This window comes from Rhincodon typus, chromosome 1, assembly GCF_021869965.1.
Source record: "Rhincodon typus isolate 14 chromosome 1, sRhiTyp1.1, whole genome shotgun sequence".
NCBI classification, from domain to species: Eukaryota; Metazoa; Chordata; class Chondrichthyes; order Orectolobiformes; family Rhincodontidae; genus Rhincodon; species Rhincodon typus.
The window spans coordinates 32,411,206-32,438,022 of NC_063332.1; the positions used below are offsets into that span (position 1 = coordinate 32,411,206).

The following is a 26,817-nucleotide window of genomic DNA, read 5'->3' on the forward strand; positions in this document are numbered from 1 at the left end:
AGTAGGGTCCCGACCCGAAACGTCAGCTTTCCTGCTCCTCTGATGCTGCCTGACCTGCTGTGTTCCTGCAGCTCCACACTGTGTTATCTCAGACTCCAGCATCGGCAGTTCTTACTATCTTTCATAGTTAATAAGTTCCCTGATTGGGGCTGTTAATCTGGTCCAATCAGGGAGTCCTGGCTTACAGATATAAACAGCAGTGTCAGAGGTTCTGTTCACTCTGAGAGCTGGTTCTGAGGGAGTTGGATCAGCATAAAGGTCTCTCCCTGTGTAAATAAAGGATGGCTTGGTGACAGAATACCGGCCTCTGTGGAGTTATTTCAGCAGACATTTTCAGGAGTCCCAATGGGAAGTTAACAGGCTGCCAATCCTTCAAATGTGAAGATCCCACTTCCAAGATCTGCTGAGCAAGTGGAGAGCAGATACATGATGGAGGGATCCCCTCAAGGTTGTGTAGTTAGACTCACCAGGTCCTGTCTGGTTGACCTTGGCAGGAGGTGGTGATGTTCAATGTGGAGAGAAAGGAGGTCTCCTTTAGATAATTGACCTTGCTGCTAGGGTGGGATCTCGTTGGGCTGCGGAGTGCCCAAACGGGAGGGCACTGTGCTTGACCCTGTGGAAGGCAGCCAGCTTTTAGCAGTGATGACAATGGTCCCATTCATGAGCCAGAAACGTGGTGGCAACCCCACCATGACCATTGGTAGCCTACGGGCTGGACATACAGTTTCAGTATTGATAAGATGAGGTCCATAAGGGGCTATTAACTATCAATTTAGTGGCTCAATTGGTACCGGAGATATCCTCACCTACCTTCCCCCTCATGCAGAGTCAGTAGGTGACAGACTATCTACTTACTGTTGTCTTTGCTGATTCTCTGGCCCCATTGCCAGCTCTGGGGTTAGGGAAACTAAATTCCACCCACAGTTAGGGAAATCGGTAACCGAGGTTAAAAGGTATATCTCACCACACACTGTCACTGTGTATAAGAAGCTTCAAAATAGACTCTGTGGTGCAGTACCCCTACATCTAGAACGTTCAAATCTCGCCTCATCCAGAGGTTTGTCATAACATTCAGGAGCAGGTTGATTAGAAAATATTTATAAAAGTACTCCATGTGGTGTTCCCTTTTAAAGAGGAACCTTGTTCAGATCCCAACATGGATCTGTAATTGGGCTGATAATACACAATAAGAGGGCTCACAATTAGTGGCTGATCCAGTAAGACAGGAGGAGAGCAGAAATATCTTCACATGGAAGGCTGTGAATCTTTCTACTTCAGAAGGCTGTGGATGCTCACGATTGAGGACAATTCAAGACCGTGATTGCTAGTTTTTTTTTGACAGAAGGGGAATCAAGCGATACAGAGTTAGGTTGGAACAGTGGAACTGAGGTAAAAGATCAGCCATGACTGCAATCATCTTGATTGCAGTATCTTTTATGGCCTACACCTTATGTTCTTATTGTCAATCCTACAAAACAAAAGTACAGTTTTTTTTTTGGTAAGCAGGATAGGATATCCTGTATTGCATCTGTGTTTAGGATCTATATAAAAGGGTAATTTGGCATATGCAGAGGCAACAGATTTTGTGGTGCTTTTAGGCTTGCATCTTAACCCACATCAGCTGTTTGCACCTACCTGTGTTAAATTATGCAGTCACGAATCAAGTTTCCAATAAAAGCTTTCAGCAAAATAAAATTAAATCACACAATTTTTGCTGATATTTTAAATTTTAATAGCAGTCAATCAAAAGCTGTCTATCGTTTTACACCAAATTAAATCAAAAGGCTTTGAATATGAAAATAGCATATTTGTCACTTCTCACTCACATGCAATATTTTTCAGTAGAATTTAAGGAAATTCATTTCCATAGTTAGAATGAGCATCAAGGCTTGCCTTGTGATTTTCTCAAATACTTGTCTCTGATTATATGTATTAGGTAATATATGTAGTTGACTGCTGAATAATAGACTAAAATTTGCATTCACATTTATTAAGGAGCAAAGTCTGTGTGGATTCAATTTGGTTTTCAGTTGCACGTTCCAATGCATTTTATAGTGGCAGTATTGCCAGAGGCAGCCTATGACAATATATAACAAAAGCAAAAAGCCGTTAGAGCCTCCAGTGACGTGAAGATTCATCTCAGGAAGGAGTCTTGCCCCCTACCCCGACTCCACACTGCCATTGGAATTAAAATCTGGACAAACCTGTTAAATCAAACAGCATAATTTGAAGAAACTAGGTGTAAATTAGTAAATATTTGTCAAATTGTTATGGGAACTTTCTACAATCCTGCCATACATTCAGATTTTTTTGGGGGGAGTTCTTCCCCTCCCACCTACAATTGAATTGGTCATGAGGGAAAACTCACGGGACAAAGGCAGGTTCATCATGTTGAATGAAGTACCCTTTTCTTTGACTCTGTTCTGTCTCCTGGTCCTCCTCGGGCAGAAGTGATCACACTTTAGACGCAAAATACGGGAGCTGCCTCACGTGTAATTCTTGCTGCTCTCCATGTAGCTGATGAACTGTCAGGCTGTAGACTTGGACGGATTTTTTTGGAGGTGAACAGAGGTGATGTGGGGTGTTGACCACCAGCTAGAGACCCAGCAAGACCTCCATAATGTCGGGGTCTCCACTCAGTTGAGCCTGTTAAGTCTGTTTCTCTCTCCACAGGTGCTGCCAGAGGTGCTAAATATTTTCAACATTCTCTGAACTTATTTCAGATTTCCAGCACCTGGTGTAATTTGATTTAGTGCAGTGATGTCAATGTTGATTTGTTAATAATGGAGATGTAACTGTGTGATTGACCAAATGACTTTCACGAAGTAAACCACTGTGTCATCAGTAAAGGGCTCAGATAAAAGACAATTCACTTCATCATTTAGCTATCATAACACTCATCTGACCTTTTCTAAATGTCTGCTAATTTGCACATCGAAGCCAATGACAGTGCCTGGAAGAAAACCTCTACCTCCATTTTTTTTCAGAGCAAATTAAATGCTTCGTTGCAACTTTGGAATTATCTTTCTTGAAATGTAACATTTCCCTGTGACATTATAAGTGTACTCTGTACGTTCAGTGGATTTTTTTTGATATGCAAGATTTAATCTATTTATTCTCTTTCAGCAGATTGATGCTGAATGAAGAAATACAGCTGCTTAAATTCACATAGCGTCTAGTCTGTTAACATGATTGAATATGTTTTAGCTGCCATAATTATAACAGATTACTGGAATAATTTTGCATTTTAGTCAATACGGGTTGTTGCGTATTTTGTGGGGGTATTCTAATCAGTAAGCTAACAGATAAATGTTGTGTTGGTGAAATTCCATACACAAAAAGATTCTATCTGTGGCTGCATGCCCAGTTCTGTAAATGAATAGGATGTATTCTATTCAACAGTGCTTTCTGAGTAGGGGCATCAACCATTTAACTTCAGTTTAAAATCAAGATGGTGAAGAATCAAGATTCGAGCAAGAAATCAACAAATTGAAGAAATCCTTGCAGTTAGTTCCCATCTGCAGTTCTTTTTGCTCTCTGATTTGCAGGAAAAGAGAATGTGAGAGCGGAAACTAAATACAAAATACTTTGCTCCTGGGCTACCAGCTGCAGTGCCATGCTATATCCAGAATACAATCCTCCATTTCCTGAGACAGCTGCGCAGTCCCAAGAGGTTTGGCATACTCTCAGTGAGACACAGAGTCCAATCTTTAGGATGCTTCTTCCTGTGCCCTTTTCAGGAAAGTAGTTGCATCTTGGTAATGTCCGTGGTGTAGTAATCCAGAAACTCACATTAAAGGTCTGAGCACCTGGGGGGAGTTGAAGGCCAAATGGTATTATCACTGGACTGTTAGTGCAGAGACCCAGGTAATGTTCTGGGGACCCAGGTTCGAATTCTGGCAAGGCAAATAGTGGAATTTGAATTCAATAAATATTTAGAATTAAGAGTTTAATAATGCCCATGAATCCATTGTTGATTGTCGGAAAAACCCATCTCATTCACTAATGTCCTTTAGGGAAGGAAACTCCCATCTTTATATGGTCTGACCTACATGTGATTCAAGACTCACAGCAATGTGGTTGACAAATGTTGACTCTTAACTACTCTCTGGGAAATTGGAGGTGGGCAATAAATGCTGGCCTAACCAGCAATGCCCTCATCCCATGAATGAATATTAAAAAAAACCCAGATTCAAATCTCACCTTGACAGCTGATGGTATTTAAATTCAGTAAAATCTAGTGTTGTAAACTCCGTATCAGTAATAGTGACCAAGATTTTATCAGTGATTGTCCTAAAATAGCATCTGGTTCACTAATGTCCTTTCGGGAAAGAAATTGACCATCCTTACCTGTCTGGTTTACGTGTTACTCCAGGTACGCAGTAATGTGGTTGACTGCTCTAGTTATAGTAACTTTTGATAATCTCCACATTGGTGATCTTGATCAGGCTTGGTTGTTTGAGTGCCAGTAATTGGATACAATTTAAATGCAGCTAATCACGATACACGTATGTGGATATATTTTATGCCCTGTGGAATCACTCACATCATTTCTCTTGACAGAGCCCAAGAATTTTAGGGACCTGTGATCTTTTCTATCCTTGCGGTAATCTTATTGCATGCAAATTTCTATGCTCGTTAATACAGCCTGTTTTAGTAAATGCATTTTATGAAAGAACTTTAACTTTGTTTTGATAAGGCCTAAACTGCTCCTAATCAGAGTTGTGATTTCCCATTTTTCACAGCATGATCCTGCTGTGCCTTCAGTCTGCTGATTTGTCATGGATGTACAGAAACACACTTTGCAGCAAAAGGCAGTGAAATAGGCAGAGACCTTCGTAATTACATGTTCTCTTTTTTTCAATCCTAGTTATATTTTTTATAATTTTTTTTTCTTCCTAATTTTGTATTTCTCACTCTCTTTGTGTTATTAGAGCATGGTCAGGATGTCATATTAAAATAAAGCATACGGGATTTGTAAAATAAAATTCCTAGGAAACCCACTATCATTTAAACATTAACAGTCAGCGGGACAGAAATATAATAGGAGAAGAGCATATATGAAAAAGGTTTTTCAAAAAGCACTCACTCCAGACAGGGAGCAACGTAGCATTATGCCAGTAAATGTTTCTGCTGATCATGGCATACTTTCTCAGAATGACCAAGGGGAGATTATCACCCAACTGTACCATCAGGTGTGTATCTCACATTGCTTTGGCCATGGCCATCTCACAGATCTTTCCATGTAAGGCCATGGAAAAAAAATCTCACATACATGTCAAAAAATTGACTGATGTGTTGATTTGCAGGCCCAACATTTTGATCTGGATTTTCACCTCTCAATGTGTATCGGTTTGGAAAACCCTGAACTTAATTTTTATTTAAGCCTGGAAAAGTCAACTTCCCTCTGCCTTCCTGATGCTACACCACTCTTGTGTAGCCTTTTCATGGATTGATAATGCTTGAATGCAGCACATTCGACCACTAGTAAAGTTAGATCACATGGGATTCAGGATGAGCTTGCCAATTGGATACAAAATTGGTTTCACAGTAGCAGACAGTGATGGTATAGAATTGTTTTTCAATCTGGAGGCCTGTGACCAGCAGTGTTCCACAGGAACCGGTGCTGGGTCCACTTTTATTTGTCATTTATATAAATATTTCCATGAGAAAATAGAAAACATGGTTAGTAAGTTTGTGGATGACACTGAATTTGGTGGTATAGTGGACAGTAAAGAAAATTACCCAACCTTGCAAAGAGATCTTGATCAATTGAGTCAATGGGCTGAGGAATGACAGATGGTGTTTTATTTGGATAAAAGCAAGATATTTCATTTTGGTAAAACTGACAAGCGCGGGACTTATACAATTAAAAGTAGGGCCTTGAGTAGTGTTGTAAAACAGAGACCTAGGGGTTCAGGTACATGTTTGCATCACATGTAGGCAAGGTAGTTAAGAAGGTGTTTAGCACAATTGCCTTCATTGCTCACAGCTTTTAGAATAAGAGTTAGGACATCGTGTCGAGGTTGTACAGGACGTTGGTGAGGCCTCTTCTATGTCCAGTTCTGATCACCCTGCAATAGGAAGGATATTATTATGTTGGAGAGTTTGTTTAGAAAAGATTTACCAGGATGTTGCTGGGAATGGAGGGTTTGAATTACATGGATAGGCTGGGACCTTTACCCATGGAGCCTAAGAGACTGAAGGGTGATTTTATAGAGATTTTTTAAAATCATGAAGGGCATATGAGGAATGTTTGAGTACTCTGGGTCTATACTCAATGGAGTTTAGAAGGATGAGGGGGGATCGAATTGAAGCTTACAGAATACTGAATGGCCTGGACAAAGTGGATGTTAGGAAGATGTTTCCATTGGTAGGAGAGACTAGGACCCGAGGGCACAGCCTTAGAGTAAAGGGAAGATCTGTTAGAAAGGAGATAAGGAGAAACTTCTTCAGCCAGAAAGTGGTGAATCTATGGAATTCACTGCCACAGAGGGCTGTGGAGGCCAGGTCATTGAATATATTTAAGATGGAGATAGATAGGTTCTTGCTTGTCAAGGATTACGGGGAGAAAGTGGGAGAATGGGGTTGAGAAACTTACCAGCTACGATTGAATGGCGGAGCAGATTCGAAGGGCTGTGTGGCCTAATTTCTGCTCCTGTGTCTTATGGCCTTCAGGTTTTATGCATGGGTAAGGCGAATAGCAAGTGGCTTTTCCCTAGGGTGGGAGGTTTCAAGACTAGGTGACATATTTTTAAGGTGAGAGGAGAAAGATTTTTAGAATCCATAAGGGTTAACTTTTTTACATAGAGTGATTCATGTGAGGAAGTGTGGATGCGGGTACAATTTTATGATGTTTAAAAGACAAGTGGATAAGGACATGAATAAGAAATATTTGGAGAAATGTGGGACTAGTTTAGTTTGGGATTACAGTCAGCATGGATTGGTTGGACCAAAGGGCCTGTTTCTATGCAGTATGACTCTATGACCTCTTCAAAGGTCAGGTTCCCCTTTTTGAGGACCGCAACAATGTTAATTTTCCTCCCACACACTATTTTAAGGTGGTGGTCTGGATTTCGTAAATCCTAAAAAAAAGTCCACCCTTGGAGTGTTAATGGACAATCAGGACAGCCTGCTGAAGAATTGGGGACATTCTGAAACCTAAGTATTAAATATTTGGCACTTCACCTTTCAATGCTTTATTGTAATCTAAATTTGTTTTTAATGCATGAGAAAGATCTCATGTGCAAATATAATTTTTTACCTTTGCATTGATCAGCATTCTGTAATTGCAGTCATGAATTACTACATTTCCAAAACAAAAATGTCCTGTCATCTTTTGCTGTCATGTTTTGTGCTGTGACTTAAATCAACAGACAACCCTGGCAGTTAAAGCCCCCCTGCTTTTTGAAATGAAACGAAATTTCTGCAAATGTTCCCTTCCATTGATTAATAGGCACTCTGCCTTGAAATGGAAATGAGCAACATTCTTCTCTATCAGCCTACAGCAATGTAGCTGGAGACATTGTTATGCTAACTGTAGCCATTATGAATGCTTGGCAGAGTTTCAAAATTTGTTGGCTTCAGTTCAGCAGGTATCTATTGATTTTTGATTTGATTTATTACTGTTGCATATACTGAGATACAATGAAAAGTATTGTTTTACATGCTAACCAGGTGGAGGCTGTTAAAATTACAACATTTAAAAGGCATCTGGATAGGTTATATGAACAGGAAAGGTTTAGAAGGAAATGGGCCAAATGCTGGCAAATGGAACCAGATTAATTTAGGATATCTGGTTGGCATGGACAAGTTGGACCGAAGGGTCTTTTTCTGTGGGGCTGTACATTCTCAAGACTCTCTGACCCTATAAATCATACCTTACAAATGTACATCAGAGTAGTAGAACAGAATGCAAAATATACTGGTACAGCTACAGAGAATGTGCAGAGAAAGATCACTTTTAATCCATGAGAGGTCAATTTAAAAGAAGGACAAACTTCAAAAAGGCTCTTAAAAAACACTAAATATCTTTAATGTATTTTTTCTCTTACAAACAATATCGGCAATTTCTATCGTCATAGTTGATTCCCCACTGGAGTTGTTTTCTTTTCAAGCATTAATAACAGGTGTTTGAATTAAGGGTTTTTTTTTACTTTTAGGCAGTTAATGTTCTTCCAATAATTTACGATAATTTCTATTGCTTTTACATAGCTCTTAAAGACTGCACTTAGTGACAGTTGTGTGATTGAATATGGAGAATACGTGGGAGGGGCTAGAGTTGGTGACATGCAAAAGCATCGGGGTGATGACGGGTTGAGAAATGAGACTTGGGGATTTTAAACTATTTTGGGAGCTGGGCAGTTTGTTGGAGAACTGAGCCATGACTCCTAACCAGCTCAGCTTCACATTCCTCCCACTCCTCGCACATTCCATCATTTGTGATTTTAACCTGCCCAGTGTATCCCAGAGCTGGCAGATCGAGACCTTTTTCAGATTTACGTGTGGATCTCAGTCACATAATTGTGATTAATCTGAATGTGTAGAATGGGAAGTGGCAAAGATCCCATCGTTCTCTTTCAGGTCCCATGAATAAAGCTCACTCCTCTTCTGCCTGACGAACTCTGCCACCTTCCATTGTGAGAACCCCATGGCACAGCCCCTGAAGCCATTCCCATGACTGGCCTGGTCTCGGTGGGTGGCCATAGTGTCATGTGCTTTTCCCTTTGGCAGGTAGATATGCAAGTTAAGGTGCTGGGGTGTCTTCCAGGTTCCAATCAAACCGTGTTCAGCCGAGCTACCACCTTCTGCTACATGTGTACATGTGAAGTGCTCTGGAGTGACAAATAGGGAGAACCACTCCACAATCCACTTTGTGAGAGTATCTATCCCCACTTCATCCAGGTTTGTGTGCTCTGCTGATCCCTCACGCATTTTGCAGGCTTCCAGTTCTAATTGGGATGCCTTACAAGTCCGACTTTGTGTGTGCAATTATTTCATACAATTGTATTGACTGACTGACTGGCAATTGAGGGTTATATGTCGTCTAACTCTGGCCTTTTTTTTGCGGGCTTTGATCACAGGTTCTAATCTTACGCTGAGTCATGGTAAGACGGCCTCACTGGGACTGGCTGGTAAAGCGAGATCTCCGCTGCTTCCTGTTTCCGTCCCAACAGCCCCAGAGGTCACAGAGGAGAGCCACAGGACAGAGGATCATTCTAATGTAAGGTCAATAGAATTAGTTACATTTTGAAAGCAAAACAGCTGATGCTGGAAGAAAAAGTAGTGACATTGTTGTTTCCCATTTTGGTAGCATTTTCCCCTCAGTAAGATTACAACTGATCAGCATATTGTCAACAGGATGACATTTCTCTGCGGTTGCTTTTATTCATAGAATACAATAGAGACAGATTTAGCAATACCAGGCAAACAGGAATACAGTAAGTGATGGACATTGGTTTGGCAGATAAGGCTACAAATTGAATGTTTCTTTCCCATTCAGTCAGAGTTTAAAACACTCACATTTCAAGTACACATATTTTATGTCAACAATTGTAAGTTTACTTGGCAGTTGGCTTCACATTAAATATTTGGATCTCCCAAAGTGATATCTCCATTCAACAGCCACCTAGATATCACCATGCAACTTGCCATTGTTCAACATTCCATATATTTAACATTTTATATAAAACAGTGTAATAGAAGGATCTGAAAATATATTTTTAAAGTCTAAAATGGTGAATTGTACAGATATCTTTTCATCTCATGTTGTACTATAGTTTGAGTTTGGAACTGAGTTGCACTCCGAGAGTGATAAGTAAGTCACAAGGTATATTAAACAGTATTTAGAAAAGTTCTGATAGTTTTTTTTGTTTTGAGGAGACACTTTCATTGTAGTGTTTTATCTTTTCCACACTTCAGAATGTCTGCACAGTATAAAACATGGCTGTCATGTTTCCTCATTCAGGTGTATGAGCAAGATGACTTGAGTGAGCAAATGGCCAGTCTGGAGGGCCTAATGAAGCAGCTGAATGCCATCACAGGTTCGGCATTCTAACCAACACCAACATCTGCTAGAGACAAATCAACCAGGAGCCAGGCGCTATGCCAGTATTTACCTACTGACCTTGGGACACCTAATGTGCCCCCTTCTTCAGCAACTTACAGTTCAAACAAGAAAATTCCTCAAAAGGACATTGTTCTGTTGGCAACTATTCCATTGTTCATCTGTATATATACACTGTTTTAGAGTAACGCGCTGGAGTTTTGTTAGTGACTGGTTGAATGTTTCACTTGCAACTAGACCACTAGAAATGATGCTAACTTTGAACAAGACTAAGGGTGAATGGTGGACATGGGGGCTGGGAGGGGGGAATGGGGTGGGGGATGGGGGAGAGGGGTCTGGAATTACATTAGCAGTAAAATTGAGTTGGTGAGCGTGCTCTGTCATTGCATTTCCAGAAAATGCTTCTTCCACAACGTGACAGTCAACTGCATGTAGAGTGGAGTTTGTAAACTCACTCCATTTGGTGATCCAATTCAGCTTGTGGGGAGAAAAGACATGGTATTTAGATGAGTCTCGAGATACTTGTTGGCCATGAACAACTGGCGAAGAAAACAGAACAATTTCATACTAGCATCTAAATATTGATTGCTAAAACAAAAACATAGTTGTGTTGGGGAGGCGTTAATATGAGACAATATTTTAAATTATTCACTTCAGTTAGGCAGCTTATATTTAAAGGTTCCATCCAGAGAACAGAGTACAACAGCCTCAGACAGTTTCATTAAATGCATACTGCAGGCCAGAAAGAATCAAAACTTCCGTTCAACTTTGTGTTCTCTGATGAACTTGTTTGTGGCCCTGTTTAAAATGAAATCATCAGGGATGTTTTATTGATCTTTGAAGCAACCAGTTGTTTTTCTTTTGCTCATTTGCTAAGAGAGAAAGTAATTAAAGCAGCAGATGCAGCACGATGTTCAGATTTCTGGAGCACCCTTGGTCAAATTATCTTAACAAGGACATGTTGTTTGATGTATGGCCATGATAGATTTATCATTCAACCACTGATTCTTTGAGGATTAATTATGCTTGTAATTTGATCACAACATTGTAGCCGTCAAAGTTTTGGAATTTTTTTTTTACTAATTGGATTACTTTGTGTGCCAAGTATTTAATGTTGTAGATTTACTGTGGGAATTGTGAGGCTAAGAATCACAGCAGTCTCATGGTGTGGCATGTCACCTTCTTGTCAACTATTGCAGTTCCTCTCAAGTGTTGCTGCTATATGTTGCTTGGTTTTGATCTGCAAGGAAGAGCAGCAACATATAAACTGTAGAACCGTGTCTTTTGCCTGGGTGTCTCTAAATCTGATCCTATCATCTATATCAAAACACACCTCTCAAACAATGTTCTCTTGTGAGTGAATCAACCATGTGTTACTCTTTTTTTTATCCTTTTGTCAGAGTTACATATCCGTGACTCATGAGTTTCAGTGAAATCTCATGAACCTGGTGGCAATAAAGATCGAGAAAGATGTTTTGAATCAATAAAATTGAAGAAGGAAGTTAGTTAAAGCTGTAGATGTTACAAGTGTTTAGACTACTAGAGCACCCAGCCCAAATTAGCTTAATGGCAGCAAAAGGCACATATTCTAATTCTTGTTATTAGATATTGTCCTCAATGAATTAATTATTTAACTTAGATTGGACATGCATCACTGTCTGAGGCTGTTCAGTGGGAAAGATAGGAATGTAGTTGGAATCAAGGCTGTTACTTTTAGTGGAGAGTAAAAGTATCAAAAGGCCCAGTGGTACAAAAGGATAGAGAAGCAAGAAATCATGAGGCAAGGGTTTAGGAGACCTTCCAACATGCAGGGGTTTTGCAACACGCTATTTCATCTCAACCTGATGAAGACACAGCACGTGAGGAGGCTATCCTTCAGCAGACAGGCAGTCACTGACTCGCACCACCTATTCTTGTAGGAACTGGAAACACACAGCACTACCTAGAACTGTGAACCGCTATATTGACAACTGTTTTCAGGCTGTGACGGGGAATGTTAGACACTCTAATTTGTTTTTTCTGCCCTTGCGATTAGCAATTCAGTGATTGATGCCCTCTTTTGAAAGGAGGCAACACCTTCCCAAGAAATGCTGCTGATCAGAGTGAGAAAGCTGTCAGATTATGTTGCTGCATTTCCTCAGGTTCAAGACCTCACTGTCTGCATACACACCGCTCTATGTTGTACCTGTCAAAAACTAACAGCATTTCATAACTGGAAGGGGTTTTCTTCATTGAATGTTCAGCTATTTCGTGACCAGAGGCTGTGAACAAAGTACCTCTGAGCCCAATTTCCAAATCATAGAATCTGTACAGTGTGGAACGAGGCCATTTGGCCCACTAAATCTGCTCCAACCCTCTAAAGAGCAAACTACCTAGACCCGCCAAGAACCTATCCCTGTAACCTTGCATTTCCCGTAGCTAATCCACCTGACCTGGGCATCCCTAGACACTGGGCAATTTACCATGGCCAATCTGCCTAGTCTGCTCATCCCTGGACATTGAGGGCAATTTAGCATGGTTAATACACCTAAACTGCACAGTGGAAGAAACCAGAGCATCCAGAGGGAACTCACGCAGACACAGGGAGAATGTGCAAACTTGACACAGACAATCACCTAAGGGTGAATTGAACCTGGGTCCCTGGCACTGTGAAGCAGCAGCACTAACCGCTGAGCCATTTTGCCACCCTGGCAGATAGGACTTACAATGCCTTCAACACTCCTTAATGCTCTTTGCCTGCCAATCAAGTCAGTGGCTCCCTCATTGAAGATAAGGATATCCCTTATGCAGCTGGATGAGACCCTGGCAGGGGAACCCGGGAACAAATACAGAAGCCTATGCATGGAGCTCACAAGAACGAGAGTCTCCAAATTAACAAACCGTAAGCCCTCAAGCAAAGCCCCTTAGACTAAAATAGTGGTGTCTTGCAGTTATAGCCCTGGACCAATGTTTTAATTTGCAATCATTGTAGATTATTCCAAACAACAATACTATTCATGTAGAAAATCATTTTCATGCAGCAAGTGGTTAGGGCCCAGAATTCATTGTCTTAGAGTGTGGTTGAAGCAGGTTCAGTTAGAATTATAGAGACATACAGCCCCAAAACAAATCCTTTGATCCAACTTGCCTGCGCTGACCAGACATCCCAAACTGACCTAGTCCAATTGAGGCATTCAGAAGTCTGTTGGATTGCTCCTTTTCAAAAACTATGTGCATGGTTACATGGTGAAGGCAGGAGATTGACACAAGATGAGTTGCTCATTTGGAGAGCCAATGCAGACATAATGGTCTGAATGTTATCCTTCCACACAATCCTGTGATTCTACATCTGGGGCTTTCTGACTGTGCATGATATTTAGACCTCTGTATGCTTTAAAGTGTATGCAATGTGAATCTCTGAGTAGGTTCTTGAGGTAACATCAACTGACAGTGTCTTCTCCCAGCCCTCAGCCTCCAGACACAATGCACATACTTCAGCTTAAATGGAAGAGGGATCTGAGGATTAGTATTTAGTTAGAATTCTAAACTTATTTTTGAAGTCTGTGGCAAGCTGGGCAGGAAAACACAGGCCTTGACACTGGTAAGCTGGGGCTTTCAGAAGCTGCTGGCCAATTTGATCAAAGGCTTATTCCTTGGGGTAATCCATTGACAAGAGGGTAAATGCTTTTTGTGTTCTCCTTGTGGAGTGGGATTCATGGGGATATGGGAGGCAAGGGAAGGGGGTTGTCTTTTAGAGTCCACACCATGCACCACCCTCATCCTCATCCATGCATCTGCTTGGTGAAATTGCAGACCCCCACCCCAATCCTGGTGGGGAGGTCACCCTGTTCACTAATTCATGTAACTCGGTACCTTTCTTGCCTGCTAAAGATTATGGACGTAATGAGGAGAAGCCTTTAAGTAGCCATTAGTTGACCACCCGAAGAGCCTTAATTCATAATGGGTTGAGAAAGTTACCAGTGGACTTTCTTACCTGGAACGTAATTATAATGGTGGAGAGAAAGAGTTGAGTTTCTCTCCAGGACCAACTTACCCAATTATTTCCCCTTCTTGGGACCTCTTTGACCAAATCTAGGAAGGGAATAATTGGACCCTTACTGTCAAAGATGAGCATAGACTGATGGATGGCTGCTGAAAGGAACTTCATTCAGTCAGGAAGGGGGTGACGATGAGCTTTTGGTGAGATGTGAAAGAGTGTAAAACTAAAATCTTGGAGCTGCAGAGCTTGCCTTCCCAGCCTCACCATTCTCCGGGTAAGCCACGCTCATCATAGACTCTTTGACTTCCTCCATGACATAGACAGTGCCTGAATGTAGGTTCTTCCTCCTTCAGTCCTTTGCCTTGCTGTTGTTCACGAGCTTTCCCATCGAGAAAGCCAAGGGAGAATGTTAGTGGCAGCGCATGGAGAGGCTTTGGGAATGTGTTGCTAGCGTGTGAAAAATGGCACAGATGTGAGGAGGTGAACTCAGTAAATAACAGTGCGGTGAGTAAAAGGAGCAGAATGCAACAGAAAGAAGTGGAGGGAGGAAATCAAGGAGAGTGTTGATCATCGGGGAAGACTGTGCTGTCATTTTATGTAACACAGGATTATTGTGCAAGATTACTAGTAGATAGGAGTGAAGAATTTCATCTTAGCATCCTGGCCAGGTTATTAATCTTACATTTCAAGAAATGCCGGAAGTGTTGTGGGGTGATGATTCTGTTACCAATCCACTCTGCTAACTATGCCATCTGGTGCCAAACAATTCCTCCTATTATTTTCTTGTCCATGAAATCTTCCCTTGATGTGTTGCAAGATTACCAGAGGAATGCCTGATATCCATATCTCTGATTAGAAAAGCTGTTACTGTTATTTTCTCAGTTCAACCCATAGGAAGAACCATGCCCTGGCTGTGAAGTGCTAATCCTACTAAAACCAGGCCCAGATCAATTTCTATCCTTATGGGTCTGTTGAAACTTTATGGAAAAATAACTACAATCAAATCAGTCTCTTGCTGCCTTGTTCTTGGATATTTAAAAAATCTGACTCTAACATAGTTCATTGCTAAACACTAATGCCTAGTACAGATAGAAACCTGTCATATAAAGGTAGACCGAAATTTAAAACTGGCATGAAATTTAGAACTAGGCGTCTGAACTATAGAAGTTGTTTACTGTTAGCCACAAACTCTGTTTTAGATCCTTGAAATAAGTGTCTTGCAAAATGTAATGTTGCAACAACTCACTTTTCAGAATATTTTTCAACATTACTCATCAATTAACTTGCTGTTGAAACTTCCATGGACAAGTCGTCCAAGATATTCTATGGGACATGCTACTGATTTGGAAGAAAGGTGAAATGTCTCTGGAGAGCAGCAGACTAGAGTTACACAGCGGAGATGTGACAGTTGCATAATATCATGGAGTTTTAGGGATAAGGGAGTATGCCATAGTTATGTCAAACATTCAACAAGCCAGGTTACAGTCCAGCATTGGATAATTACATGCAGGATATAGAGGAATTTGGCTTGATAGACTGCATTGCTTTTGCTGTTTCTGATGTTCTGACGTTCATTAGTGGCCAATTAACATGCAAGACATTCTTCAGCTGTGAGAGGAGATGCTGCACTGTATTAAGGGCTTATAATTTACGTGTGCAAGACCACAAAGCACTCAGGGTCAATAAGGATGAGAATTTAAAAATTAAAGTGTTGCTCGAATGGGAGCCAACGTATGTTAATGTGAAACAAAAACAAATTGTTGGAAAAACTCAGCAGGTTTGGCAGCACCCATGCAGAGAAAGCAGAGTTAATGTTTTGGGTCCAGTGACCCTTCTTCAGAACAGTCCTGCAACATTAACTCTGGTTTCTCTCCACAGGCGCTGCCAGACCTGCTGATTTTTTTTCTAGCATCTGCAGTTCTTGGAGGTAAGGTAGGCATGAATGAGGGTTTTCAGCAGCAGATAACTTGAGACAATAGCAGAGTTACGGGGTTGGAAATAGTTGGTTTTAGCAGTATGGAGAATGTACGAGGTCAGAAGCTCACAGGATTGCAGAATGACAGAATTGTGACAGCACAGAAGGAGACCAATCAGCTCATTGTGCCTGCATCGGCTCTTCAAATGAGCATTGTAACCGAGTGTCAATCTACACAAACTCACCTTCAGATCAGATACGGCCTAGTTGATGATCTGGTTTAGTCCAAGGCACTTTCCGAGAGAGGGATGGCGGTGGTAGCTAAGGAACAGAGTTTGAATAGAGGACTGAAGACAATGGCTTCAGTCTTCCTTCTCATAAATTATAAGAAATTTCTGGAGGTGCAGCAGTGGTTGCCAGATTAAAGAGCCTGCTAATTTAGCAACAGAGAAGTCATGATGGGGTAGATCTAAGAGGCAGCATCGTATGTATAAAATCTAACTCTGCTTTTGAGAGAGGTTGCTGAAGGGTAGCGTGCAGATGAGAAATAAGAGCAGGCTAAGAATAGATCCATGTGAGACATCAGAAGCAGGAATTCGGGAGCAGGAAGAGAAGCTGATACTCTGGCTATTATTTGAAAGGTAAGAATGGAGTCAGGCAAGGGCAATCCCAACTGAATGGTAGTGGAGAGGCGTTTAAGGATGATATTGTGATTAACCATGTCAAAGGCTGCAGTTAAGCTAAGAATGACAAGGAGGGAGTGTTCACCTTTATCACAGCCTTACAAAATGTAAATTGGGTCTTTGATTAGAGCCATTCCAGTACTGTGGCAGAGCAGAAACCTGATTGGATGGTTTCCAGAAAAGATTGACATTAATTAAGGAAGCAACAAGATGGTCAAGACTTTTATTGTGGGAAGGAAGCTTGGAGATGGCACAGCAGTGTGCAAAGAGGATGGAGCAAGGGTTGATTTATTAAGAGGGATGGTGACAATGGATTTAAAAGTGTAGCGCAAAATCTGAAAACAGGGTACTGCTTACAATATCAGCCAACTTAGGAATGAGGAGGTGAACCTAGGTCATCAGCAGGTTAATGGGATTAGGGTCTCACGGCCAAGGTGAACTCAGAGAGCACATGAGTGGAAACAGGGGAGAAACTGGAGAAAGATGTGAGTTCAAAACTTAGGTGGGAGGATATTTTCGACCAATATTGGCCTGCTGGGAAAGGGAGGACGTAGTGGTAACTGATTGGATGTTCTTGATCTTAGTGACAAAGAGGTCAGTCCCTCACACTTATTATTGGAGGTGAGGGTGGAGGGAAAGGAGAGGTGGGGCAGTGCTTAATGGGATAGTTTGTAGTAAAGAAAAGTAACTGTGGGTTATCTTTGTATTCCAGGGAGATCTCGAATAGTGAGGAGTTTTAGCCGAGGGGGGCAGGACTCAATCATGCTCAGTCAAGCCAGATTTAACATGGGTGGCTAAATCAATTGTTTGCCAAACTCTGCATCCCTTGTGCTTACGCTGAGATGACATTGATAGCAGCAGGAATGGTCAAGGTATGAAACTGCTCCTAAGGACAATGTTCCTGTCATCATTCACATCTGGGTCCAGTAATAATCCTTGGCATCAGATACAGGGATACAGATGGAAGAACCAGAGAAGATTTTCTTTCCTGCCAATTCTGTGCTAAAAATTAAGTTGCTTAATATTAAATAGGAACATAGGTGTAGGATGATTAGGCCATTCAGGACATTATGCCTCCTCTGCCAGGAGTTGCAAATTTTCCTTATTGATAAACATAAAATATTCCCAGCCCCATACACCTCCCAGCTTTTGGACTATAGTAAGATCTGTTGTATATTCATTTTCATTGGCTAATACACCATTTTTGACAACTGCAATCTAATGGGCTGCTGTTGTTTATTAGCTTTAGACACCTGCCTCTAAATATTTTATTCCCAAGCTCTTTGCTAGAAATGTTTAGTAGTTGATGAACCAATAAGCCTTGTAATACAGGTTACTAGCGTATGTGACACTGTTACAAAATATTGTAAGGGCTAGGACTGTCCCATAAGAAATCTTCCTGTTAATTGGATTTAAGAAAAGTACTGACCCTGAGCATCTGGGAGAGAATTGCAACAATAGCAATTACAGTTAGAATTTTTTTCTCTTTGAACATACTGGTCAGTGTAAGCTATATTTTAGGAACAAAAACTGATCCTGTATAATTTAGCCATGACCTGCAACAACAGCTTTCCAAATTCCTCCTTCCTGGTACTATTGACAATTTTGCACATCCTTCAATAAGCTCTTCTTGAGGAGTAGTAATAAATGTCTTTATGACTATACAATAAATGTGCTATTCTTCTAGTAATTGCCATTTAATTTCCCAATGTATTTGACTGAGTGGCAATTCCGTTTTTATTTTTTCCAATCAGATCACATTCTTATTTGAAATTGCACCCACCTCCAAATTACAAACTGAGAGTTGTAAAATAAACATAGAGTGGAATAAAGATAATTTCCCAATTTAGATAGCCTCAAAATACCAATTTCTAACCTCATAACAGATTTAACCCACTTATACATTACAGAGAGGACATAATACTGTCCCAATTCTTCCAATTAAAAACCAAATTTAATGAAGACCAGGAGGGTCTTGCCTGCCAGATTGAGAGCTGATTGGAGCCCAGCTCTGCCCCTTTTCAAAAAGGTCCACTGAGTTATGGGGCCAATCAGGCACTTAACAATGGTAAACCTTCCTCAGCATCAAGAAGGGGGAGAAGATGCAGGCATCTCTTTTGATCAGCAGCACTTCTGGGCAGGCTGATGCAAGTCCAGTCACCTGATGCCAAGGATTATTACTGGACCCAGATGTGAATGATGACAGGAACATTGTCCCTAGGAGCAGGAATAGGCTATTTGACCCATTGCAACTGCTCTACCAATTAATAAATTTATGGCTAATCTGATTGTGGTCTTTGCTTCACTTCCCCTTCTACATTGCTGTTGGCTCCCTTAACCATCAAAAGTCTCAGTAATTCAGTCTTAGTTAACTGGGTTTCTATCCTTCCAGTTCACATTTCCTCTTGTTATACTCCATCTGCCAATTTTTTTTGCCCAGTTGTTGAACTTGTCTATATCCCTTTGCAGATCCACATCTTGATAATTTACTACTCTACCTACCTTAGCATCATCAGTAAATTTAGACACCATATAGTCAGTCCTGTCATCCAAATCATTGATACAGATTGTGAATAGAGTTGTGGAAGGTGGGACACTGGCTTGGTGTCACTGGGAGAGGCAGTTTCAGCAGCAAAGGCAGGAGTTTTGCTCACAGAATCCCAACCCCCCAATGCTAGTTCCTTATTCAGATCTTCTCGGGCGTTGAGTGCCTTTGAACGAGAAGCCTCCCTCCCCCAAAACCTTGGATTGCCTACAAGTAATGCTATGTGGGTTTGCTTCTCATGGTCTCCACATGACTGTATCCCACTCACCACTTTGCTCATACCAATGATGGAGGCACAAGGCAAGCAGACATTAATCACCCACTCAAGGGCCTCATTGATAGCAGGACAGAAAAGACTATCCACATGTTTTATCACTACGGATTTAAGTGGGTTAGAGGGTGGGAAGACAGCTTGCGCCCTATCACCTCACTAAATCCCCCTTGCAACCAAACACAGAACTCACAAGGGCATTAAACACAGTCCGAACAGCAGAGATAAAATAATAATAATATTTCTGAATGATTGAAATCATCTCATGGTACAACAACTATTGTACAATATATCATTAACATCTCTGAAATATGTTATCTTGTGAATTGACTTCACCCTGATCTAGTCTCATGCTTTCAGTAAGTCATATAAAGGCAGGAGAACGTTTGCTCCTGATCTGCTGGGTGACACCTAAAGAAGGAAGTGAGACTGGAAAACCAAATTCAGTTTGGCTGTAGTACTGAGTTTATCAGATTGTGCATTAGCTGGTACAATGACTTTTAAAACCTTGCATTTGACTCAATGGTTACTAAATGAATATGTATTGATTCTCTTTCTTCTGTCTTCCTTGCATTCATCTTCTAGTTTATCCTAAAGAACACTCCATTTAAGTTATCTGGTTCTTGTAGATTTCATTCTAAACACTATTTGTTGATGCCACGATTAAATTACAGACGAGCAGTTTTCAGAAAGCACAACATATTTTTCACACTAAAAATAGTGATGTTGAGTTGTTTGAATCTGAGTCATTTTGTAATTAATGTATTTTCTACTCCTCAGAGAATGGTCTCTGTAAGACAAACAGAGAGAGAGCTATATGCCTCAATGAAATTGCTCTTCCCATACCTTCATTACATCTAACACATTCGGCTGCTAAATTAACACTGTTTCATTTTACTTCTACCTCTCTTGCATACATCTGCTGGTTCATCTTGTAACGTTTTAGACAGAGAAAAAAATAAATTCTCACCTTCCAAACCTCAAACCACCCATTTTGTGTGCCATTCTCTCATTTCTGTTGACTCTTGAAACTTGTATCTTTTAATTTTTTTTAAATTTGTTTCAGATCTTTATTTTAAAAGGTACAAGTAGAGTGATGTAGTAGTGGTTATGTTGCAAAATAGTAATCCAGAGTTTAGAAACAATAACCTAGAGAACACAGGTTCAAATCTCATCGGGGCAATTTAAAATAGTTTTTTTATATGATTACAAAAGCTATAAATTTCACTCATTTATTAATGAGATGTGGATAGTACTGGTGAAGCTAGTACTTATAATCTTTCCCTAATTGCCCGTGACAAGGCTGTGTGACAACATTGTGTTTGAGAATCAATTCTATTGCTATGGGTCTGAAGTGATATTCAGGCTCAGATTGTGCCAAACTGGTAGATTTCCTTTCCTAACAGGATGTTAGCGAACAAACTTTGTGTTTGCTAAAATCCAATAGCTTTCTTGTCACTGTTACTAATAGTAACTTTGTTCCATTTTCCTTCCTGCTCAAGTATGTTCATAATAGAGATTAATAATTTTCTTGTTTTTAAAATTATCAAGAGATATGGGGATAGGGTGTAAAAATGATATTGAGGTAACTCAGCCATGTTCTAGCTGAGTAGCAGAAAAGTCTTAATGGGCTGAATAGCCTACTCTTGCTCTTATTTTTATAGAAGACCCCTCACCACTTTGTGAAGAGCATCCAGGGTTTGAGAATAGATGCTAGATTTGAATGTGACACTCACTTCTGAGAATGAATTAAAACAAAGCCACATTGAATTTTACTTTGTCATAATAGCCTACTGGTTACCCTCCTCGAGATCCAACTTTATAAGTTAATGTTGTAACAATTCCTCTTTGGCAACCTTCAAAAATAACAGAAGTAAATCTGGAAATATGTGGGGCTTTATAAGAAGAAGAAAATGACCTAGACAGCTTCTGACTTGCTGCAGAACTAGATTGTTAATATTATTTAGCAAAGAATGAGCGCCAACAATGTGACACATTCCATAATGTGTGATCAATACCTATTAACCCCCAAAAGCAGCATAATAAGGCACTCTGTGGTAAAGTGCCAAAACTATATCATTGTGAGAGCACAGTGCCACTAGGACTGTAACTATTTATGGAGTAGTGTTTCAGGACAATTAATGGTAGGCAATAAATAAATAGACCTTCAGCACTATCTGCATCTGAGACCAACTTTGTTCATAGAACTGTATTAAACTGTAGATTTCATTGTGAAAATTTTAACAATGTTACTTCTATAGATGTCAGTAGAAAGTGAATGAAAATGCTAATATTGAGTTATTGCCACCATTCACAGTTTTATAAGTTAACTTGTTTAAAAACTTGCCTAAATTATTAACACAGCAAATAATTAGCAATTAAAAATAGATAGTCAGCATGACAGGTCATACAAAAAACATGTAATTCAAGAGTGTTCCCTTATGCCTGTAATAACTTTAATAATTGTTCATTATTATTTCTGCACTTAGTTTAATTAATTGAACTAAGCAGCGTCAAGTCTTTTTTCTGAATTCATTAAGGTAACTGGTGATAAAATAGCATAACGGGAGCTGGAAATAATTTTACTCCCAGCTTTCAATTTATTCCAAAGCAAAAAAAAAATTTAAAAATGGAAGAGCAGAAACAAAATAACTGACTTAATTTCACGCAGTCTTAGCTAAGACTCCCCACTCCCCATCCCCAGCAGTGTTCTTTGTCTCTGACAAAAATGATCTTCAATTTGAAAGAGAAGATTACACTGTTGTTTGCAATTTCGAAAAACAAATATGACAAAGTACTATTTGTAAAAATGATGAAAGGTGTTCGCTGAATGATTTTCTCTTAACCGTTTCATCACTCTTTCCATGTCATCTCAGTCCTACAAGCCTAGAAACATGGCAATAGGACTGATTGGTTACCAACACTACAAAACACAACCACTGGGCTGTGTGCTTCTCAACGTTTTCTTGTCAAATACCGTCCCATGAGATTTTACGGATTCTATCACAATGAAGAGGGAACAGTACAGACTAAGGAAATTTCTGTACTTTTTGATGTTTTTTACTGTTAAGGTGATATTTAAACTTTTACAAGATTACACATGCAAGATTCCTATCTTAACACACATACACTTACAGAATGAAAGCAATGTGTAGCATTGGCTACTCATACATAGTTCAATGGTCTGCTGAGATTAACAGGAGGCAGGCTGTGGAGTTCAATCCAGGCAAATGCGAGGTGATGCATTTTGGAAGATCCAATTCAAGAGCGAACTATATGGTAAATGGAAAAGCCCTGGGGAAAATTCATGCACAGAGAGATCTGGGTGTTCAGGTCCATTGTACCCTGAAGGTGGCAACGCAGGTCGATAGAGTGGTCAAGAAGGCATACGGCATGCTTTCATTCATCAGACGGGTTACTGAGTACAAGAGTTGGCAGGTCATGTTATAGTTGTATAGAACTTTGGTTCGACCACATTTGGAATAGTGCGTACAGTTCTGGTCGCCACATTACCAAAAGGATGTTGATGCTTTGGAGAGGGTGCAGAGGAGGTTCACCAGGATGTTGCCTGGTATGGAGGGTGCTAGCTATGAAGAGAGGTTGAGTAGATTAGAATTATTTACATTAGAAAGACGGAGGTTGAGGGTGTCCTGATTGAGGTCTACAAAATCATGAGAGGTATAGATAGGGTGGATAGCAAGAAGCTTTTTCCCAGAGTGGGGAACTCAATTACTGGGGGTCACGATTTCAAGGTGAGAGGGTAAAAGTTTAAGGGAGATATGTGTGGAAAGTTCTTTACGCAGAGGGTGGTGGGTGCCTGGAACGCATTGCCAGCGGAGGTGGTAGAGACGGGCATGATAGCGTCAATTAAGATGTATCTAGACAGATACATGAATGGGCAGGGAGCAGAGGGATACAGATCCTTGGTAAATAGGCGACAGTTTAGATAGAAGATCTGGACCGGCGCAGGCTTGGAGGGCCGAAAGGCCTGTTCCTGTGCTGTAATTTTCTTTGTTCTTTGTTCTTTGGAACCTCACCTATAATCAGTTAAAAAATGCTTGGAGTTTGACAATGGCATTGATGTCTGAAGTTGGTCCAAACTGACGGTTACCCCAATTAAATACTGTGTTTAATTCATTATTTATATTCATTTAGTTATATCAAGACAAAATCTGACCAACTTTTTTTTAAATTTTAATTCATAGCATTGAAATTAACTTGTCTTCAATGTTTAGATTCCTTATCTCTTATAGTAAAATGAATAGAGCAACATTTGTATATTGTTAAGAATTTTTCCTTTCACACACTTTACAGCAGGGAATGTGAAGGGCCCACCATACGGCAGATGGTGGAATTTGAATTCAATAAACATCTGGAATTAAGAATCTAATGATATCCGTGAATCCATTGCCAATTGTCAGGAAAAACCCATCTGGTTCACTAATGTCCTTTAGGGAAGGAAACTGCCATCCTTACCTGGTCTGGCCTACATGTGACTCCAGACCCACAGCAATGTGGTTGACTCTTAACTGCACTCTAGGCAATTAGGGATGGGCAATAAATGCTGCCTAGCCAGCAACACCCTCATCCCATGAATGAATGAAAAAAAAGATCACAATGAAAACTGAGAAACTATAATTCAGCAATGATAACTTGTGCATGGATGAAGTGGATGGATTAGGGGAATGTACAGTGCAGTACCAGGCCATGATGTTATTGTCTTTTGAAAATCAATGAGCAGCTGATTACGCCATGTTGCTCTGTTCCTGTGATAGTGAACGTGTATCCATGATGGAAACCTGATCGTTTGAATGATGTTATTGGCCAATGATAGCTTGAAGGTGATGTAGCAGAAAACTTGGGCTTTTCAGCTTTTTAAATATTTTCATTTTCATTTTCATGACATTAATATTTAAACCAATAAAGTACATCAACTGCTGGCAAGGGAAATATTTCTTCCATGGCTATTGGTTTGACTCTTATGGAACAGTAATTAGTTGCACATTAATTCAATTATACTATATGATTATGCATTGTGCCAACTTGGAGCATATATAATTAGCTTGCTAATGAGAGCTGTTGATTATTAACTGAAATTCTGAATGCAGTCACATTTAAGATTTGTACTTGTCTATTCCATGGAGATGGGATGCAGTATCAAATTTATGTTGAACAAGGGAACTTGGCTGAGTTTTCTATCAAGGGCTAAGATAGCTGACTATTTTTGGGAAAGGATAGATGCCTTTGTTTAACTTGTATCACCTAGAAGATTGGCAATGCTGTGATTCTGAACATAACAGAAGTTATGAAGGATAATATAATCTACTTGGTCCAATATTGAAGGAATAAAGGATGTAGGTGGGAAATACCTTGGGAGCACGAAAGAACAAAATCAACTATTAATCAGATCATGTGCCACATTCCAAAGTTCCCTAAGAGATTATTATTTTGCTGAACTGTCTTACGAGTTCAGAGAGTGAAATAGCAAATTCTCTGCCGAAGTCACCAAGTAGACAGCGGGGTCAGAAGCAGAATTCCTATAATTCCAGAGGAACGGCTCTGAGAGAGTCATACATTAGACGGGATCCCAATGCGTTATCAATTCAGGAATTCAGCTGAACTTCCAACATCCCCAATCCTTTGTTCATCCTTTTTAATGATGCAGACTTCAGGGAAACCAAGGAAAACAACCAGATTTCCATATCCCTGGCCTTACAGAATCCTGGGGCAAGTTTAACAATGGTATACCAAAAGAGGACCACATATTATAGAGAGATGGAAGGAAGTCCAAGTTGAGAATTGTTCCATGGCTACCTTACTGGGTCCATCCTCTGGAAATTTCAGAGGATCAATATTTACAGAGTTGTGATTAAGTACAAAGGGTTCATTTATTCTTTCAGAGGATGGGAGGATGCATCTTCAAGTATCTTTCCTCTTCTCCCAACCCCACCACTGCTCCCGCCCTGTGACACTACCCTGTCCCTTTCGCCTTTGGTCTTGGCATCATTCAACCCCTTAGTTGGGTGGGGACCTGTGTTTTGGCCTAACTAGCGTGCTCTCCATCACTGTGCAAATCACTCTGACCCCACAGACATATTCCTAAATCAGTGACAGGGATCTTGTCTGCCCACATGCCTTACCCTTACAAAACAAAACTGTCTCCTTGCACATTTTTAACTCAATTATCTTTTAGCAGTTTCATTCAATATATCAGCTTAGTCATGTTATTGAAACTATTCCAAGAAAAATTATATTTAGCATGCAATGTATTGATGCCATTCAGAATGATCTTGATTTGAATTGAAGTTTTTGTTTGCCAATCCACTTTTGCCAAACATCCTTAATTTAAACTTGATTCAGACAATGACTGCACAGCATTTTGAATATTATATGGGACATTAGGCTGCTGCCGTTCTTTTGCTTGCGTTAAAAATACAACTGGTCATGTGATTCTTTAACATTCATGAACAGAGCAGTCATTAAGAACATTGTTGCTTGTACGATATTCTTTTGAGTAGCTACAACATAATACAGGTACCAAGTTAAAGTAAAGTCTGCAGAAGGCTTCCTCAATGTTGTTCACTTTGCTTTACACTGCATGGTTGTTTTTCAGACAGTTTTGTTTCCTTGTTGAACTGTAGGTTGGTTTTCTACCACAGAACAACCATGTCTCAAAGCAGCCATCTCAGTGAGGACTATCTTACACATGCATTGCAAAATATTGTTACTATTACTATTTACTGTAAATTAAGGCAAGCTGAAAATACATGATTGCGAAAAGAACAACGCCATTTTTATTGTATAATAATGTTTAAGAACTCATTTCTTTGTGAGTTGCTAACTGGGGGATTGAAGGGAGGGTGGGAACTGTACCTTTTATAATGAATATTTAATTTATTAGGCTGTCCTTTTTCAATAATTTATGAAGAAAAAAGTGTCAACATACTGGTGAGTCTGGAATAGGCTCTTTTGTGACTACAATAAAGGTTAAATGTGGTGGAGCTTCGCACGCCACAAGAAAATCTCTTCGTGAATGACCAAACTGTCACATGTTGGAGTATAGGCAATGTTAACTAAATTAGATTAGCAACCACAATATTTAAGTGTGCATTGAATTGCAAACAGTTAAAAGAAGAAACATAGAATGGCTGTTTCTACATAAAACTTGTACACAAAAAAAGAGTTTTGTAATACACAGTAGAACAGTCAGATGTTCGTTTTTTATAGAAATGTTATTTCAATGGTGCATTTTTGTTTGATAAATAAAGTTTTGATACAAAACATGATTGGTCTGTGTCTAAATTATTTTATTATGAAATGTATCAGTCAGGCATTCAAAGCTTTTTTCATAGTTCAGG

General features: G+C 40.0%; 1 protein-coding gene across 1 annotated transcript in view; it reads left to right on the forward strand.

Annotated features, from left to right (window-relative positions):
* The window catches only part of LOC109932277 (netrin receptor DCC), a 590,638-nt gene extending 580,367 nt beyond the window's left edge, over window positions 1–10,271 (forward strand). Inside the window, exons 24-25 of the mRNA XM_048603985.1 lie at window positions 9,084–9,223; window positions 9,968–10,271. Coding sequence (XP_048459942.1) covers window positions 9,084–9,223; window positions 9,968–10,057 — 230 coding nt within the window. The 3' untranslated portion in view covers window positions 10,058–10,271. The remainder of the gene's footprint in view (window positions 1–9,083; window positions 9,224–9,967) is intronic.
* The last annotated feature ends 16,546 nt before the right edge of the window (window positions 10,272–26,817 follow it).